Genomic DNA, 18,301 nt, shown 5'->3' on the forward strand with positions numbered 1-18,301 from the left:
AACGTAATAATTGGAAACTGCTTATATTACTAACAAGCCCTTAAAGTGTTACTGGTATAGTAACAGAAAAAGGATAAAATAATTAGATGAAGTTTTCAGACAACTTTCATGGAATAGTTCATTAATTACTTTTTAAAATACAAACCAGAAAATGCAAAATGGGCAGAGGCAAGCTATAAAACCAGCAGAATAAGTAACATTCAACAACAGTGAACAGGTTTCTCAAAGACTCCTGTGGCTCTTTGAAGAGCTGTCTTTGCATTTTTCTGGTTGCTGAACAAGCATTATAATCAGTACAGGATCCAAACCATAGCAGAGGCAACAAGACAGACTGAATAAAGGAAATAGAATGTATTCTGTCATAAAATTTTGACTACACATCTGTGTTGACTGCTTTTTGATTTTTCTCCATTCCTGGACATATGTTTCTCTAAATACAATGTCCATCAGTTTCTAATCACTTTGCCCTGGAGGCATTTGCAGCTTTCCATTTATTTATTCTCTAGAGGAGGAATATCTTTAGTACCTAACATGACCCTCACTGTGACCTGACTTGCAATGCAAGAACATGAACTGAGGAAATAATGTGTTCTTCTAGTCCAACTGATGTCTTCTTTTGCTCTAACATGGCCAGCTGGAAACACTTTCGGAGAATAGATCCATTCAGAGGAAGAAATGTTTACACATTCAAATTGAGACAAGCTGCTCTTTAGGCATCAAGTTTTAAATTGAACACTTGGGCTGACTCTACTATTCTGTATTCTTTTTATTGCTATAGCCCTTTCAGTAGATGCCTTAATGCAAGACCCAGCCTTATATTATAACCAGAACCACAGCTTTGAATGGTGTTTTTCAACTACTTGAAGAGAGAAACAGAAAATTAAAAGCCAAAAAACCACAACAACAAAGAAAAAAAAGGAATTTCAAGTCCAGCTGCACAACTATTAAGAAGATAATTATATAAAGAATTATCTTTCAACTTAAAGAAATCTGAAATGTGGTCTAGAAAAAGAAATCATGTAATATTTTAGATATTTAAACAAAGTAGTAGCAACACCAAGAACCCCACTTTCAGTTTTTAAGAGACAGTGGTCCAGAACAGATTTATCAGGATTGCAATCATGAACAGATCAACCAAACTTCTTTTTAACTACAGCACTGGGCTTGGGAAGGTGTATTTCCACTTACCTGTATGATGTCTGTTTTAGGACTTTGGCCTTCCCATACTGATGCTCTGTAATATCTTTGCTCAAATTTAGGTACATTGTCATTCACATCTTGTATCAAAACTGTCACTCCACAGAGTGCTGAGTTTAAGCTATTTTCAGCCAAAACTGACAAATGTATTTTATGCTTAACTTCATAATCCAAAAACTTTGGCTCTTTTACTGTGATTGCACCTGGTTTATTAAAACAAAAAATAGAATAAAAAAAGGGAGATGTGACATATGTATTCAGGAAAAACCACGAACAAATGCAGTAATGAAGTCCCTAACATATATGGTCTCCTTTACTGAACACATGACCAAATTCCAGCAAGCTCCCTTCCCACCATGTTCTTCTTCTACCTAACATCACCCTCACATGCTAATTACTGTACAAGTCTTGGACAGTGGAATTTTTTGCTGAACAACTACCACATTGGCAATTTCCTAAAACAAAGCTGATTTACTTGTAGAGGAATAGACAGGAAGGAAGTGGTTGAATGATGTGTGCTTCTTGACATGTGACAGTGAGCCAGCTGTGCCTCTTGAGTGATTCTTGTCCTTCATCTGAGAGTGGCTACATCCAGCCCTCCATCTATATCCAAACTGGGCAACAGCTCTATCAACTTCTGCAATGTCCTTGAAAATCCATGGTCACTATTTTGATGTTCTAGGTAATATAATAAAATACTTAAAATTCATCATGCCATCTAAACATCAGTTATTTCCAGTATGCTGAAATAGTATATTCAGTTATATATCAGTATGCTGATTTCATTAGAATTGAAATTCAGGTTTGCATAGATTTTTCAATAATAATGCCATAAATATCTATATCCCAAGTTTTAATAGCAGAAGAACTCATCTACTGTGGCTCTCCAAGGTAGTGCTTTTCAGTTTTAATTTTCTATGATAAGCAGCAATTATTGGCTATTGCTTACGGATCTGTCCAGTGTTCAAGAACTGCATCTTGACAATAAAGATCTCAAAGCTCTCAAGTTATCTCTCCTAAGTACAACACTTAAAAATTACTGTATTCTATATACAGAAAAAGTAAAATAGACAGTGACAGAAGGAATACACTCCAAGATGACAGAGAGTAACTGGAAGACTATAGTGTAGAGTGGAGCAAATAACTAAGTTTGAGGAACACCACCTTGGAGGAACAAGTGAAAGAACCAGAGCTGCTCACTCTAGAGAAGTGCACATAAAAAGAAACAGGGTAGCAGTCTCCAAATATCTAAAGAATAGGTTTTTTTTGCCTTTGCTATGTTAAGAAGTATTAAGTTTAAATCATTTCAACAAGCATTCAGATAAGTATGAAAAAAAACTTTCCAACTGCTAAAACAGACTACTGAGGGGGTTTGCTGAATTTGTCTTTGGATCACTCCCTACTATATTTTATACGATTCTACAATATAATGAATCCTCCTAGAATGGGAGAAAATCTCCAAAGTGCAGTTAATTAACATCAGTGCTTATAAAGACAAGTAGAGCAGACCTTTGGGTATTAAAAATACCTAACACAGAAACGGCATCAATATAGCTCAAAATATGTCTGCTGCAGAAAAAATGGCTAGAGCTATTGGTGTCATAATTAATGCCGAGGGTAAGAACTGCTTTTAAAATGCCCTGAAAGGCTGCACTTCAATCAACATTTTCTAAAAAAACAGAAGAAAGAAATCAGAGGAAACCACAATGGCTCAAATTTCTCAAAAGAAGACTTATGGCATTCACTGCTATAGAAATTCCACTATTGTTTGTGAAGAGAGTGCTTCTGAGACTCTTAGATACATCATGTAACCACTTTTCAGCCTGGCTTGGTAAAAGAAAAGGAAAATCCCATTTGAGAATCACTTTCTTGAGGATAAACTTATCTCAGTCTTTTAAGATTAATCTTAAAGCACATCTTTATTTCAGTGAAAGAAGGACTTTGAGATCAAGTGTATGCACTTTAAGTGCCCTTCATCTAAACAAACCAAACCAATTTTAACTGTCCATCAGCATCAAACATGTTAGCTGTACAGGAGTAAAGCCACTTGATACCTGCAGACACCAGAATAATCAGAGACTAAAGCCTCCAGGAAGCCAGGGAGAAAGCCAGTTGTTAAGAGTATAACTATTTACACTATTTCTGAGGAAAACTGTTTACACTGTCTATGCAATCTCAGAAAGACTACAGCTATTCAGAAGGCAAATTCTTTTGTTGCAGATGTTTAGGAGCTGAGAGGCAACCAGAGTAGCTACGCTCTCTTAAATGATCCTTAGATAAGAGCAGGCAAATGCACACGGGGAATGTGCTGCTCTCCTGACATCCAAAGTTCCTGACTGAAGAGCAGGTGAAGCAGACCTGCTGCAGAACGCAAATACAACTGCAAAAACAAAAAGCACAAAATTGACTTTCAGACTTGTCAAGGTTTGCCTGAAACAAAAAGCATTAAACTCAACAAAGGTCTAATGCTTCTTACATTAAGAGTGTTTTGAAGGATTATGTTTATTGAGTTTTTGGGCAGCTTGATGATGAGAATCAAAGCAGCATCTCAGCCTTGGATCACAAACCAGTAGTTTATCAACTCCCAACATCTGGTGATCAATAGTTAATCAGAACTGAGTGTTTTAAACAGGTATACTGGTGTTCAACTTCTTTCCACATCAAGTTTACACTATTGCAGGTCTCTCTTCAGTAAAACATTTCTGGTTTTACTAACAATTTATGCATTGTAACAACAGAGTGATACTCTTCAGGCATGTGCCCCCTGCTATTGTGGAAGGAGCTTGCTTTGTTTCAGAGACTGAGCTACACGCAGACACTTGAAGAAAAATACATATTTATAAAAATGTACCTGTAATGGGGTGTATGGAAAATATGCTTTCCTTGTCACTGAAGAGGCTGTATTTTATGCTTTCTCCTGTAAATTTGCGTTCATATGCTTCTATGGTTAGAAGTGATGTACCTATGAAAGCAATGTAACATTTTCATCATGTCCACTTTAGAAGGTTTTATTCTAATTTTGTATTACTGTGATTAATAGCAGGTACACAGCCAAACGTCTGTGTATTAGGTGAGATGCTTCTTCATGAATTAAAGTAGTAGACAATAACAACAACTCTTCTATGAGTTTCACTGCATTACAACTTCATAGACAAGGCACTGCCTATCCCTCCTTGCCCAGTAAATTACTCATCTGATCACAATTTCACCACCTGTCTAAATAAAATGATGACTTTTAACTTCTCCTAACTGCAAAGATTTCCTAATTTTTCACACTACATGAATTACCACTTACCTGAGATCCTATGTATTCCTTTTATTCAGGTTATGCCATTTGTGGGCACTTAAATCCCACTTTTTCATTAATTCTTTAAAGAAAACTAGTCCTTTCTTTTTTTGTGCAGCACAGGAATGCATGATACCCCTGAATCACCATAAAAAGTTTATTTTCACTCATTTATCTGAATTCTATTTGGATTTCTAAACAATATTATAAATGAAATAGTCTTTATTTTTTTTAATTAGCCATCTTTTAACAGAGGGAATCAAGAGATGAAACTACATGCATAATTATGTGTCAATTCTAGCAGAATCCAAATTCCATGAAAAGAGCAATAATTTAATACAGAATGCAAGAGACATGAAATAAAGATCCTGTTTGAAATGGGATTAGAGGAAAAATGGGGAACCGAATACATTATCTTGTTTTCACAAAACTGCATCAAGTTTAAAAACCATTATCAAGATTTCCAAATAATTATTCTTTTCAAGTGAGTTACGAACTTTTTTAGCATATATGGAAATTTCTTTTAATGGATTTTAATTATGTAATTTAATTGTAATTGATTCCATACAACCGTGATGGAGTGAGGCTACTGTGCAACCTGAACTCTTCCAAACAGCATCACAGATAACTACACTACACTCGATCTTAGCCAAAAGGCCGAGAAGCGAACTAGCTGTTTTATTACATTACAAAGGGCATGCTGTTCACACTCAGTGTCCTGGATGTCAGAGGCAAGGACCTGTATCTTTAGTGTGAAAATGAGAGGAGCAAACATTGCTGCTACAACTATCTATCTGCTACCTTTTTTCTTTAGCATTGTTTCTAATTTTTAAACACAGGAAATTTTGTTTTGTGGTTTGTCACTTGCTCCCAAAATCTGACTATCAAAAGCAAAACCTTGCCACTTTTAACAGATGTAATTTTCTGTACTAGTCGATATGTTTGTAAGATGTTTATAAAAATAAGTTCTGGAAGTAAAATAACCACACAATGGGTAAAGACTGCACTGTTCCTTTTTTTTTAGGAACTAAAATAGGGAGTTGTAGGATGAATTTTCATTGCCAAGGAACTCAGATGTACTACAAGAGCCTGCAAGCACCATCGTTCATAGCATCCTCAGAGCAGACTTGAAGATAAGAAAAAAGTTCAACTTTTGAAACACGTCACTATTTATCTTCTAATGATTTCAACAGTATTTCTGTTTGTTTGCTTGAGTGTTTAAGAACAAAAACTACCAGAAGTAAAGGAAGCAGCATCATTTCTTCTTGAATTCCTGTTTTTCAGGGTTTAGGTTAATAAACTGTTGTTCTAAGTCTTCAAATCCTAATCCTCTAAGTTTCCTATTTTTCACAGTTAAAATTGTTTACAATTCTTTTTTGGCAGAGAACAAACTTCTCTGTTTCTGATACTTTTCACAGAAAATGACTCCTTCAAATAGTGAATTTTGTAGTTCATTGTTAAAAAAATATGACCCAGCTGGGAGGTTTATTGTGTTACCTATTGTAACACAACCAGGTCCCATAAAGGTAAACAGCAAAAGATAGTACCCATCTGATGAAGCTCGGAATTTCAAATACACATGATTCAAAGACTGCTTCAAGTAGAGGTCACAAAATATAACACTTATCTTGGATAAAATTAAGGGGAAAGTAGCTTTCTGACTGCAAAGAAATGGCACGATGTGTATGAGATCAACACTGAAGCTAGTGCAAAGAAGGAGGGAGATCAGGTTCATAGAAGAATGCGAACTGGCTTGAAACACTATGCAATTGACTTCTGAACTAGTTAAAAATGTCAAAGGAAGTGAAGGGTGATTTAAAATGTTTATATTTAGGTTTTTTGGTTGTTTTCTTTTTCCAGTTCAGTCACAGACAACCTAACTGCATTTGAAAGTACCTCAAACTGCTTTAAATAGCCTCACACCAACCTTTGCATTATGCCTGCCTACTTGAAACTGAAGCATGGCAGCACAGACAGTATTTGCCTACCTGGCCAAGTACTGGCCATGGTGTTAGGCCATAACATATACACTGGAACTCAGCTAATGTATCACTATATCATTGTTTTCCTTCTCTCTTCAGTACCAATTATAGTAGTCTCTTTTCTCCTCCTTTGCCATCTAACCCCCTTTCATCCTTGTCATTATTTCTTGAAACCCCTTAATTGCTTATGAAAGGAAAAGCTAACTGAGCACAAAGAGTAAGATATTACTTACAGAGAGGCTATATATTTGATATCTAATAGAAAAAAATAGAGAAGTTAACAAGTTTTACTGGTGAATTTGTCTCCAACGAAGCACATGACCATTCAAGTAAAAGCCTGGAGAATAATAAAGGTTTCTTACCCTCTGGAGACTGCAGTGACTTGATTATTTATTGACTGGCTTCTAAGCACCTGTTGTAATGCAGTTTATAATATTTAAAGACATTAAATATTCAATAATAAACAAAAAGTAGAAGAATGTGGTTTTCTGAAGGTCAAACTTGGAGGTCAAACACTTAAAGAAAAATATGACCACAAGGACCATTTCCTGAGGCACTCATGCAGTTGACAAGTCCAGACTAAATTAAGACCAGTTGATGAGTCCAAACTAAATTAAGACTAAGGACCCTTGGCTCTGGCTTTTGTTGATTACACTATTCAGATTTTTGATTATTTTAAAAATAAACTTTCTACTTTAACTCTCTCAGTTAAGGTAGAAAAATAAAATTAAGAGGAAAAGTCACATTTATTAATACCAGGTCTACAAATAATCAGTGCACAATGTAAATCTCCCCTGGACTAAATACACTGGTACCATTCATATTTATAGGGGTCCCAGGATCATATATATTCTATAAGCTAATTTCTATGTGAGTTTTAATTATAATCACACTTTTTCCCCTGAAATGTAAAATATTTGATATTTATTTATGCTTATACAAATAAGAAAGTACTAAAAAAAAAACAGCCAAAAAATTATTAGCATTTAGTAAAATCTCCCATACTCTAAAAAGTATTTTTTTATAGTATACTCTAAAAAGTATGGCCGCTTGGGAAGAATATAGGACAGTTGTTAGAGGATGTAGGGAGGCAATTAGGACAGCTAAGGCCTCCTTGGAACTCAATCTTGCTAGTCGGGTTAAAGACAATAGAAAGGGCTTCTTCAAATACATAGCAAATAAAACTAACACAAGAGGCAATATAGGCCCACTGCTGAATGAAGTGGGTACCCTGGAGACAGAGGATATAAAGAAGGCAGAGGTGCTGAATGCCTTCTTTGCCTCTGTCTTTACTCCTGCAGACTCTCCCCGAGGGCCCCGGATTTCTATAGCCCCAGAAGGAGTCAGGACAAAGGAGGAGTTTGCTTTGGTAGATGAGGATTGGGTTAGGGATCAGCTATGCAAACTGGACATCTGTAAATCGATGGGTCCGGATGGAATGCACCCACGGGTGCTGAGGGAGCTGGCGGAGGTCATTGCTAGGCCACTTTCCATCATCTTTGGTAAGTCGTGGGAAACGGGCGAGGTGCCTGAGGATTGGCGGATGGCAAAGGTCACACCAATCTATAAGAAGGGCAAGAAGGAGGACCCGGGTAATTATAGACCGGTCAGCCTTACCTCCATCCCTGGAAAGATGATGGAACAACTTATTCTTGACTCCATCACTAGGCATATCAAGGATGAGGGGGTCATTAAGAACAGCCAACATGGTTTTATGAGGGGGAAGTCATGTATGACCAACCTTATAGCCTTCTATGAGGAAGTGACTAGGTGGAGGGATGATGGTAGAGCGGTAGATGTAGTTTTTCTTGATTTCAGTAAGGCATTTGATACTGTCTCCCACAGCATCCTCATAGATAAGCTAAGGAAGTGTGGGCTTGACGATCAAGTAGTGAGGTGGATCGAGAACTGGTTGAAAGGAAGAAGGCAGAGAGTTGTGGTCAATGGCGCAGAATCTAGCTGGAGGTCTGTGACTAGTGGAGTTCCTCAGGGGTCGGTGCTGGGACCGGTGCTGTTTAATATTTTCATCAATGACCTGGATGAGGGAACTGAGTGCACCCTCAGCAAGTTTGCTGATGACACAAAACTGGGAGGAGTGGCTGACACACCAGAGGACTGTGCTGCCATTCAGCGAGACCTGGACAGGCTGGAGAGTTGGGCGGGGAGAAACTTGATGAAATTTAACAAGGGCAAGTGTAGAGTCTTGCATCTGGGGAAGAACAACCCCATGTACCAGTACAGGTTGGGGGTTGACCTGCTGGAAAGTAGTGAAGGGGAAAGGGACCTGGGGGTCCTGGTGGATAGGAGGATGACCATGAGCCAGCAATGTGCTCTTGTGGCCAAGAAGGCAAATGGCATCTTAGGGTGCATTAGAAAGGGAGTGGTTAGTAGGTCAAGAGAGGTTCTCCTCCCCCTCTACTCAGCCTTGGTGAGGCCGCATCTGGAATATTGCGTCCAGTTCTGGGCCCCTCTGTTCAAGAAGGACAGGGAATTGCTTGAAGGAGTCCAGCGCAGAGCCACAAAGATGATTAAGGGAGTGGAACATCTCCCTTATGAGGAGAGGCTGAGGGAGCTGGGTCTCTTTAGCTTGCAAAAGAGGAGACTGAGGGGTGACCTCATCAATGTTTACAAATATGTAAAGGGTAGGTGTCAGGATGATGGAGCTAGGCTTTTTTCAGTGATATCCAGTGATAGGACAAGGGGCAATGGGTGTAAACTGGAACATAGGAAGTTCCACGTTAACATCAGGAAGAACTTCTTTACTGTAAGAGTGACAGAGCACTGGAACAGGTTGCCCAGGGGGGTTGTGGAGTCTCCTACACTGGAGATATTCAAGGCCCGCCTGGACAAGTTCCTGTGTGATGTACTGTAGGTTACCCTGCTCTTGCAGGGGGGTTGGACTAGATGATCTTTTTAGGTCCCTTCCAACCCTTGGGATTCTGTGATTCTGTGATTCTGTGATTCTTAGTAAATAAACTTTTATTAAATATACAAACTAATATTTTGGGATTAAACCCTCTTGTTTACCCTGCAGCTTTGCTCAATTCCCTTTAATCAAAACATCTTAAATCGGGTATTATTTATATTTTCCACAGATCGAATGGGACAACATGTGACTATGGCATTCTGATACCACAGCTCCTTGGGGCATTTTGTAATTCCAGGGTGGATTTTCTAGCCTCACCTCAGATTTGCCCAGGGAGGTTGTGAGTGCTCCATCCCTGGCAGTGTTCAAGGCCAGGTTGGATGAAGCCTTGTGTGGGATGGTTTAGTGTGAGGTGTCCCTGCCCATGGCAGGGGGGTTGGAACTAGATGATCTTGAGGTCCTTTCCAACCCTAACTATTCTATGATTCTGTGATTCTATGATTTTATCTACGCTTAGGAAAATTTAGATCCAGATCAGTTTATCTATTGCCATAAAGCCCTGATGTTAATTTTCTTTTTTTAAACCTAACAAAACCTATCTTCCCTCTTACTATTTTTTCTTTAACTAGAAGAAAATTTCAATGCAGGATTAATGCAGTCTTTTCTCCTGAAAAGACTGAAACCCCAGGACCTTGACTTTTCTTTGCTGGGAAGCCTGACAAACAGGATCTCAGGATATTTTCTGAATATACAAGTTGCTGCAGTAATGGAGAGACAAAATTGTTGAGAACCTGTAGCTCACCTATGGAGCACCCTGCTTTCTCTGCTTCCTGGACATCTAGGATGGAAGGCCCCATACATCACCACAATTGACTCTCAATGGATTTTATCAATGAAAAGACAGAAAATGACAGATTTAACATACATTGCTGTGGCATCCAAACTGTAGCTTCTGGAAGCAGCAACTCCCCCAGTGCAGAATCTCATTTGCAAAGTGACACACAATTAAACACTGTACAGTGCTGACTCTAGCAAAACAGGGCTTTGAGGGCTTGGGTTGTTGGTGATTTACATTCACAAAAAAAAAAAATCAGTTCTATAGTGTCCAAAACTACCTGTAAATTGTGGTCAAATTAATGGAATAAAAGCAATTTTTATTTTTTTTTTAAATTGCAGGACATATGTGTTAAGGGATTTTCTTTTAATTTTGTTTTTCCATTCATAATAGAAGCAATAAATAAAGCACACTAAAGAATTTATCTTGCAGGCTCCCTACACAGAGGGTTCCGTATAGAGCGAAAGGAAAATAAATACCCCTCTGCCTAAGAAGACCTGAACCTACACCTTTCATACTTCAGTAGAGTTTTTTAACCACCCATGTACTGCATGCTCTACTCTTTCCTATTGGAAGCCTTTTGCTTTTTCCAAAATCCCACATTTTCTGACAAACAGGGAAAGAGCTAGAAGGATTCTCTAGTTTGGTGCTCTGATTGCTCACCATAACTTTTTCAAGATAGCCTGAAACCAAAATATTTCATCTATGGTAAAAAAAAAAAAAAAAAAGAAAAAAAGTAATGTAATTAAAAAAAAAATAATCAAAACACACTTTATTGCCTATTTTTGATGTGTTAATTGAAACATCAGTAATACTCACATCATTATCTTTACCTTAAAATACGCTAATGAAAATTAGGCTTTTAGTCCCAAACAGGCACAGAGGAAGGAATAGCTGAGTAACCACAGCACTAATTACTGCAACAGCGGTCTTTACCTTTCATCCTTTTTTCTGTTTATAATTCTCCAAGAAGATTGACTGTTTTTTCAAATTTATTAACAGATTTCTTTTTACTGGTTCCTAATCAAATATGTAGGTTACTAGTCAGGATCTAAGAATTCATTAGTCTCACAATACTCTTAGGATATAAAGGAATATTGCTTTTGTTTTACTGAGGGAAATTTGAACTATAAAGAGGATAAACGACTAGTTCAAGGTCAGCCTTATAAGGCAGTGTTTGAATCAAGAATACAGGCAGATCAGATCTCAAAATACTTCTGGTCAATTGTACAGTGGGATTTGTGGGCAGAAAAACGTGAAATGTGCTCCTTTCTGCCTTTTATTCGGATGAAGCAGGAAAAGGTACTTATCATATATAAGTTAGGAGATATAACTACTAATAGTCTCAGAACGATAAAAAGTAGAGCAGTAACTCTTATCACTATATGGAGCAAAAATAAGTCTGTAAGCATCTTGTGATTGAAGCTGGTTTGTCTATAGGTAGCTTTCAACAGTGCAGACTCTACTTAGAGGTACACTGTAGAAGCCTGTCCAAGTGACAATGTGCTACAGCCCCCAAATTCCTCTCCCCTTAACCCCTCATACTCCTCATTCTCCTACTTTTGGAAAGTTCAGATTTTCAGTAAGGTTTTACAGTACCTCTGCAAGCTACTACCATTCATGACAGGTTTTGCAAAACCAAGAAATGTCATGTTGCAACTGGTACACACCACTCATCTCACCTGAGCTTGTGTGCATTGAGAAGTGAAATGACGAAAGCACTAAAGCAGTTTTCCTAAAAGAGTGAACCCACTGATGCTCAGGGCATCATGCCCTGGCTGAGGGGTGGAAACACAGCACCTTTAACAAAGGAGCTTCTGTTTATTGTGAGCATTGCTGCTGTATGTGGGCAGCAAACTGAAGCGCCAAACAGCGCCTCCAACTTCTTTTTCATGCTTGTGTGCTGGAAAAGGGCAGACAGGTATTTGCTACATCCAAATTAACTTTTGCCTGCTGCTTCACAGGGAAAAGGCTTCCCTATACTATTCATTACAATTACGATTCCAAAATGAAGGGAGATGGGCAACTTCAAGAACACAAATTGGGATTTGATGCCCACCTGCTGCACTGTTCTCAGGCATGCTTGCTTCATACAGGCTATGGCTGAATGAAATCTCCTCCTCTTGTTCTTCTGTAAAGATGATGACCATAGCTGTGGCTGTTCGAGGTGAGATACCTTGATCTGAAGCCATCACTACCAGCTGGGTACTGAAGTCCTTGGAAGCCAAGGGCTCCTGAAGAATAATGTCACCGGTCTTCACATCGATCTGAAATGCGGTTTCTGCTATCATCAGACTAAAAACAACAGCTCCATTTGACCCCAGATCCATGTCTTCTGCTCGCACAGTGGCTACTGTCTCATTCACAGGGGTTTCAGCAGGCACAAAAGACCTGATAGGATTCTGCAAAAAAATGGGATCATTGTCATTGACATCATCAATGTGCACCACAACACTGACAGTGGCGCTTCTTGGCAGATGTGTGCTACAGTCACTTGCCACAGCCCTAAATGTATACTGGGATTTGGTCTCCCGGTCCAATGCCTTCATAGTAACTATAGACCCAGTTACACTGTCAATCGCAAATGCTCCAAAGGTGTCATCAATGAGGGAGTATGTAACTTCACCATTCAGGCCATCATCTTCATCAGAAGCAGAAAGGTGCAGGATGGCTGAGCCTTCCTCTAGGTCTTCTCTCACAGAGATTTGATACTGGGTCTTTGCAAACAATGGGTTGTGGTCATTTTCATCCAAGACTGTTAGATAGAGCTGTGCAGTAGAGCTTCTTGAGGGACTCCCTAGGTCACGGCATTCAATGACAAGAGTGAAGCTGCTGATGTCTTCTCTGTCTAAGCTACGAGTGACAAGCAGTTTTCCTGAAGTGACATTTACTGTGAAGTATTCTCCAACATTTCCACCTTTCAAACACATTAAAAACAAACTGGTCACAAACAATTGCTTTTGAAAAAAGAATCGCTTGTGAATACTGCTATGTTAATTGCAATAACATGATGCAATTGCTCATACAGCTGGTGCGCTCATATGCCTTTCACATTTTTTATTCCTCTTATATGAATTAAAACCTGCATTTCATTTAAATCAGTGGGTGGCAATGACAGTAAATACAGAATGTCATATCATTTTACAGAGTGGCTATTTTGCCAGGTGCGTATCTTTTTATAAGGTGCGCTGGTTTGAGAAAAAACTCCTGCAACTACGCTGCTGCATAAAGTGACCTCTTCCCAACCTTAGTTACAAATTCCAGAAACCTATAAAGCATTGCTGACAGTTGTAATTACTTGCTCTTTGTTCTCTTCTACAAACCTGTCGCTTGGAAGTGAATAGTTGTGCAAGGTCTTGATTTGCGGGGCGTGGGAGAGGGAGGTAAATAGAAAAAATAATATAAAATAAATTATATTTATTCAAGTATAAATAAATATAATAAAGCGGTCAACTGGAAAGTCAGGGTGTTTGGTAACGGTGAATGGCATACCTACTTTATAATATGTAGAAGACAATTAAGGATCACAAAAGATTGTGAAATTAAACCCAAGAAAACATAAAGGAATTTATAACTGTTTCTCCAAAGAAAAATGTGTTGGCTATTACCACAGTAGCTATTTGCCTACATTTGAGATACTGCTGAGGGCCACAAACCAAAGTAAACGCAGCAAACTTGTATTTGTGCAAAGATATTACAGGAGGCTTTGAACAGCTGTGGAGCTTACACTGGCACAGTAGACATGGGAAGAGCTTGACAATATGAAACCCAAGTATGACATTACTAATTGCTCGGTGAAAGCAGCTCTCATGAAATAAAACAGATAAAACTAACAAATAAAATTATATTATTGTACTTATTTGCAAGGGCATATGACATTTAGAAATTCCACAACTATAACAAATGGACAAAATTATGCCCTCATGATTAATGACTCCTTCCAGCACTTGGTAGTTTTTTTGGTTTTCTTTTCTGTACTATTTCAAATCCAGAAAGCAGAGTGAAAGTATGCCTGGCAAGTGCTTATTAATGCTAACAAAGGGGTGAAGAATCTTTTTTTCTTCCACATGAAATAAGCATGTGGACAAGATGGGAGCTAGGGAGGCCTGTTAAAATCTAAATCTTGGATACTGCTGTTTATATACTTCCTGATTTATGCTAACAAAAATGATGGAGTATAACTTACCAACTATTTTGTATCTCAGAGCTCCATTATTGCCAGCATCCATATCTACAGCCCGCATAATGTAAATGACAGAAGGCTCTTGATTCTCTGGAATACAAATCTCAGAGGTAGGAAGAAGAAATGTGGGAGAGTGATCGTTTTCATCCAGCACTGTGCAGATAACTGTTACTGTGCTCGAAAGCGATGGGGTTCCACTATCTCGAACCAAAACTAAGATTAATAAAAAGAAAGCAAATTTTATACAGTGGTTGCAGGTTCAGCAAGAGATGTAGATGTTCCTTAATAATAGCAGAACAGGGGAGCTCTTTATGCTGTGCAAAAAGTGCTCTTCTGTACCTGAAAAGCTCTCCACTTCCACCTAATTCAGATGGCATGAAAAAGGGTAAAGCTGATAGTAACAGCACACCCATTCTCACTTCTCATTTTAAAGGCACTTGTAGACATTTCACACTGTTACCTTTAATACGGAAAACCTCCTGGGTTTCCCTGTCCAGTGATGCAGTTGTTACGAGTTCTCCACTGTATGAGTTCATCTTGAAATTCTCATAATCAGTTCCTGGTAAGATTTCATATTGAAGCAGGGAATTCGGTCCTTAAAAGCAGAATGGAAGTCTTAGTAGAACACAGCCACACATTCAGGTCTACAGATTTGTCTCTTTTTAATTCTCCTCCCTGGGAAATGGGTTATGGGTATGATCTGATTTTGAATACAGTAACTGCTTCTTCATTAGCACACAAGATGATACAAATTCAAAATCTGGTTCTTCAAAATCTTTGTCCAGATGCTGCTTTGTGTCTAGCTTTTCCAGCTACTCAAAGTGACCCCAACAACATTTCTAGGCACTCAGGGCATGCCTCCAAACAAGCTGACATATTAACATGATGCAAGAGAGCATTAACTTAGTGGAATCGATACATTTGTCATCTGCTGTCCCAAGGTAGTTAATTTATTTCTCAACAGGAAGTCAGGCAGAGTACTGGGCTGCTCTGGTTCTCCACTTAACTTCACACGGAGCCAACGCAAGTACCTCTATACAGTACAACACTGAATAGTACAAACATTCCCAAAAAACATCCACTTCTTGGCATGACCACCAGTTCTAAGCATTCATTATACTGGCAGGTGTCTAAGTCCCACCAGGTCTCACAGGCTAGCCAGCCCCTAGCTGTCTTCAACAGAAAAGCCAATTTGGTGCTCTATGGGAATGTTCATCTCAGACTTTTTAGACTGCTCCCACTTGTAGCAGTCTCTGAAATGATACTGCTTGGGTTTATAAAGTCATGCGGGATTTCCAGAAGGGGAGGCTTAAATGCTTTACTTCCCTCCAAGTTTTTCTGAATGCCAATTCCATTCAGTTCTTAATCATACCTACCATTTGTACATAGCACAGGGATATTAGCTTTCCTGTCTTTCTCCAGGAAATAGGCTAAAACTGTACAGGCTTATGAAAACCTTTCTTTCAAAGTTGCCTGAATTGAACAAGAAATATGATTCCGCATTCTTACCTATTATGGTTATAAAATAACTTCTTTCATATTTCTTCAGTTTCAACACCCTCCTGAGGAAAGTACAATGTCATCTCCATCACACTTAGAATATTAATTTTAGTGAGTTTAATCCTACATTATACTTGAAGGGCTTGTGCTTTTTATTTTTCTTTCAAATTTTTCTACGTTTAATTCAATGATTCTGTGTTTTTCCAACCAACAATCAGTCTTTTAGGAGGGTAGGGACGGTTGGCGCACCTGGAAAACTACACCACTTCTAGTCATACGAAATGTGCTATTCAGTCAAACACTGCCTGCCTGTTCTTTGCTGCAGTCAAAAGCAGGACAATCTGCGTTGGAATTGGTGGAGAAATACCAGCATGAGAGAAGAAACAGAGCCTACAGTTTTTAACATCCATGATTTCCTTTGTTTGTCTTTGAATAGCTTTGCTAAATAGTTGAGAACACTACTCAAAATTTGATTAAGAGAATTACTACTGTAAATGCATTTGCACCTAAATGAAGTCAAGGGAAGGACATACTCATACAATACACAGCAGAAGGAACAATGAGTTACAGAAATCCTTTCAGCTTTCCAGCAAGAAGGAGAAAAATCACAGCAGTAACGACAATCAAGGAGAATGTCTTGAAAGCTTAAGGTTACCAACACACACTCCCTGATCTGCCCATATTGGATACCATTCAACTATTTTTAGAAACATATTTACAACTCTGCCTGCATTTATCTATTCTTAATCACCAATATGCTACAGATGGGGAAAAATAGGACACATGACAGTGTAGAGCTGATATTAACTATTAGCCTTTGGTCTGCTGCAACTGAACTGCTTCAACCCAGCACCTTCACTGGGAGATTTCACAATGGCCATTATTTACGGACAGTGCCAAAAAACATACGAGTGCCATCCAAGCTGACTATTCACACGCTGTTGAAATTAAACTTTTAACCCTTCAAGGACACAGATATATGACACCTTAATCAGATTTCTCTACCAAGCACTTATTTCCTTCTTTCTCATATTCAGCTGCTAGGAGCTTTCACCTAGCAGCAGGAGAAGCCTGCACACCCTGCCCAAGAGAGGAGCGTGACAACTCTATGCATTCACATAACATGGCATAACAGCTGACAATTCTGCACTTGATCCAACCTGTTGGAAAATTATTCAGTAATGCTAGTCACATCTGGGGGGCTAAAATTACATACTGAAATGAGAAACAAACAATTCTTACCCTGCATTACAAGCTGGAAGAGGAGCTAAGCCCCTTCCTTGCAGGACCCCTTTCCCTGCAGGCAAAATGGCAGGGTGGATGCATGGTGTCTGAGTAGCAGCCAGAGAAAAGCTTCAGCCCCTTTCCTGTTCTCTCACCACAGCACCAGCAGCCCCTGTACTCTCACAGCTTCTCAAAAGCAGCAGCTGTGGTGTTACATTGTGCCAACACCAGTGAAGAAGCAATGGGAGTAAGGTCTCCCCTGTCCCAAATCTAGGCGCAAGTCTCATCTTTGTAATACGAGTGTTGTTAAAACCATGATAATCCATGAATCTGGGCAAGACAAAATGTCTAGTGAATGGCAGCATGCCCTGTCCCATAACTCTAAGTCAACAGTCCCTTTTAACTTTCTGAGACTTTCCTCCCAAGGCTCCAGACGTAACTACTAAACCACAGAGGTCCACTTTAGTTTAAAAGCAGACCTTGACAAATGCTAGTTCAGTCCATTCAGAGCTTCTGCAAAGACATATCTCAAGACAAACTCCTGAACTATCTTTAATACGCTGCAGATATCTTTGCTTTCCCATGCATTTTTTCCCCACCATTTACCTGTATTACACAGCGATAGCACAGGATTGATATTGTCAGTAAAAATGATTCCTCCCTGTTGTCAGGCAAGGAACATATGAAGTAAAAACACGGAAAGATCTGTGATGGCAGGAAAGTCATCCACTGAAACTATGCAAACATTACTGGGATGTGAACTGCAATTTAAAGAGCAAATAAAGTAAAAAATATGATGTAAAAAAAATGAAGACCACCATGAGAGGAGTCATCTCATTCAAAAATTCAGTTCCAAAAACATAAAAGTGAGTAGCATTGTGCTTATATGACACCTACATAAACCCTATTTTCTTACCTTACGAGCATCACTTCAGCATTTGTTTGGAACTATGCTGTTACATGCACATGACAGGGGCCAAATCAGCCAAATGTGAAGAAAAAGAGCCAACAGAAGGACTGTGGTTACTGAAAAATGTATTTAGAAGAAGGCAGGATGGAGCCATCAGCCACAACAGCGCTGCAGCCCAGAGCGCCTGCGCAGGCAGGCGCAGACTGTGCCACCCAGTACACTTGGAATGCCTTTCCTTTCCACCCAGCCAAGCCAGCCCTGCGCCCTCCTCCTAGCAGCTCCCCAGGTTTCCCTCTGCTGTATTTCCCGTAAGATGTG

The 18,301-nt window shown here is 39.0% G+C and overlaps 1 protein-coding gene across 1 annotated transcript in view; it reads right to left on the reverse strand.

The window, feature by feature from the left end:
- DCHS2 (dachsous cadherin-related 2) overlaps nucleotides 1–18,301 on the reverse strand; it is a 118,988-nt gene that overhangs the window by 14,932 nt on the left and 85,755 nt on the right. Inside the window, exons 11-15 of the mRNA XM_065665230.1 lie at nucleotides 14,810–14,944; nucleotides 14,353–14,562; nucleotides 12,226–13,083; nucleotides 4,049–4,159; nucleotides 1,189–1,400 (exon numbers count right to left, since the gene is read on the reverse strand). Of these exons, the coding sequence (XP_065521302.1) occupies nucleotides 1,189–1,400; nucleotides 4,049–4,159; nucleotides 12,226–13,083; nucleotides 14,353–14,562; nucleotides 14,810–14,944 (1,526 nt within the window). The remainder of the gene's footprint in view (nucleotides 1–1,188; nucleotides 1,401–4,048; nucleotides 4,160–12,225; nucleotides 13,084–14,352; nucleotides 14,563–14,809; nucleotides 14,945–18,301) is intronic.

Source organism: Lathamus discolor, chromosome 1 (assembly GCF_037157495.1).
Source record: "Lathamus discolor isolate bLatDis1 chromosome 1, bLatDis1.hap1, whole genome shotgun sequence".
Classification (NCBI taxonomy): Eukaryota; Metazoa; Chordata; class Aves; order Psittaciformes; family Psittacidae; genus Lathamus; species Lathamus discolor.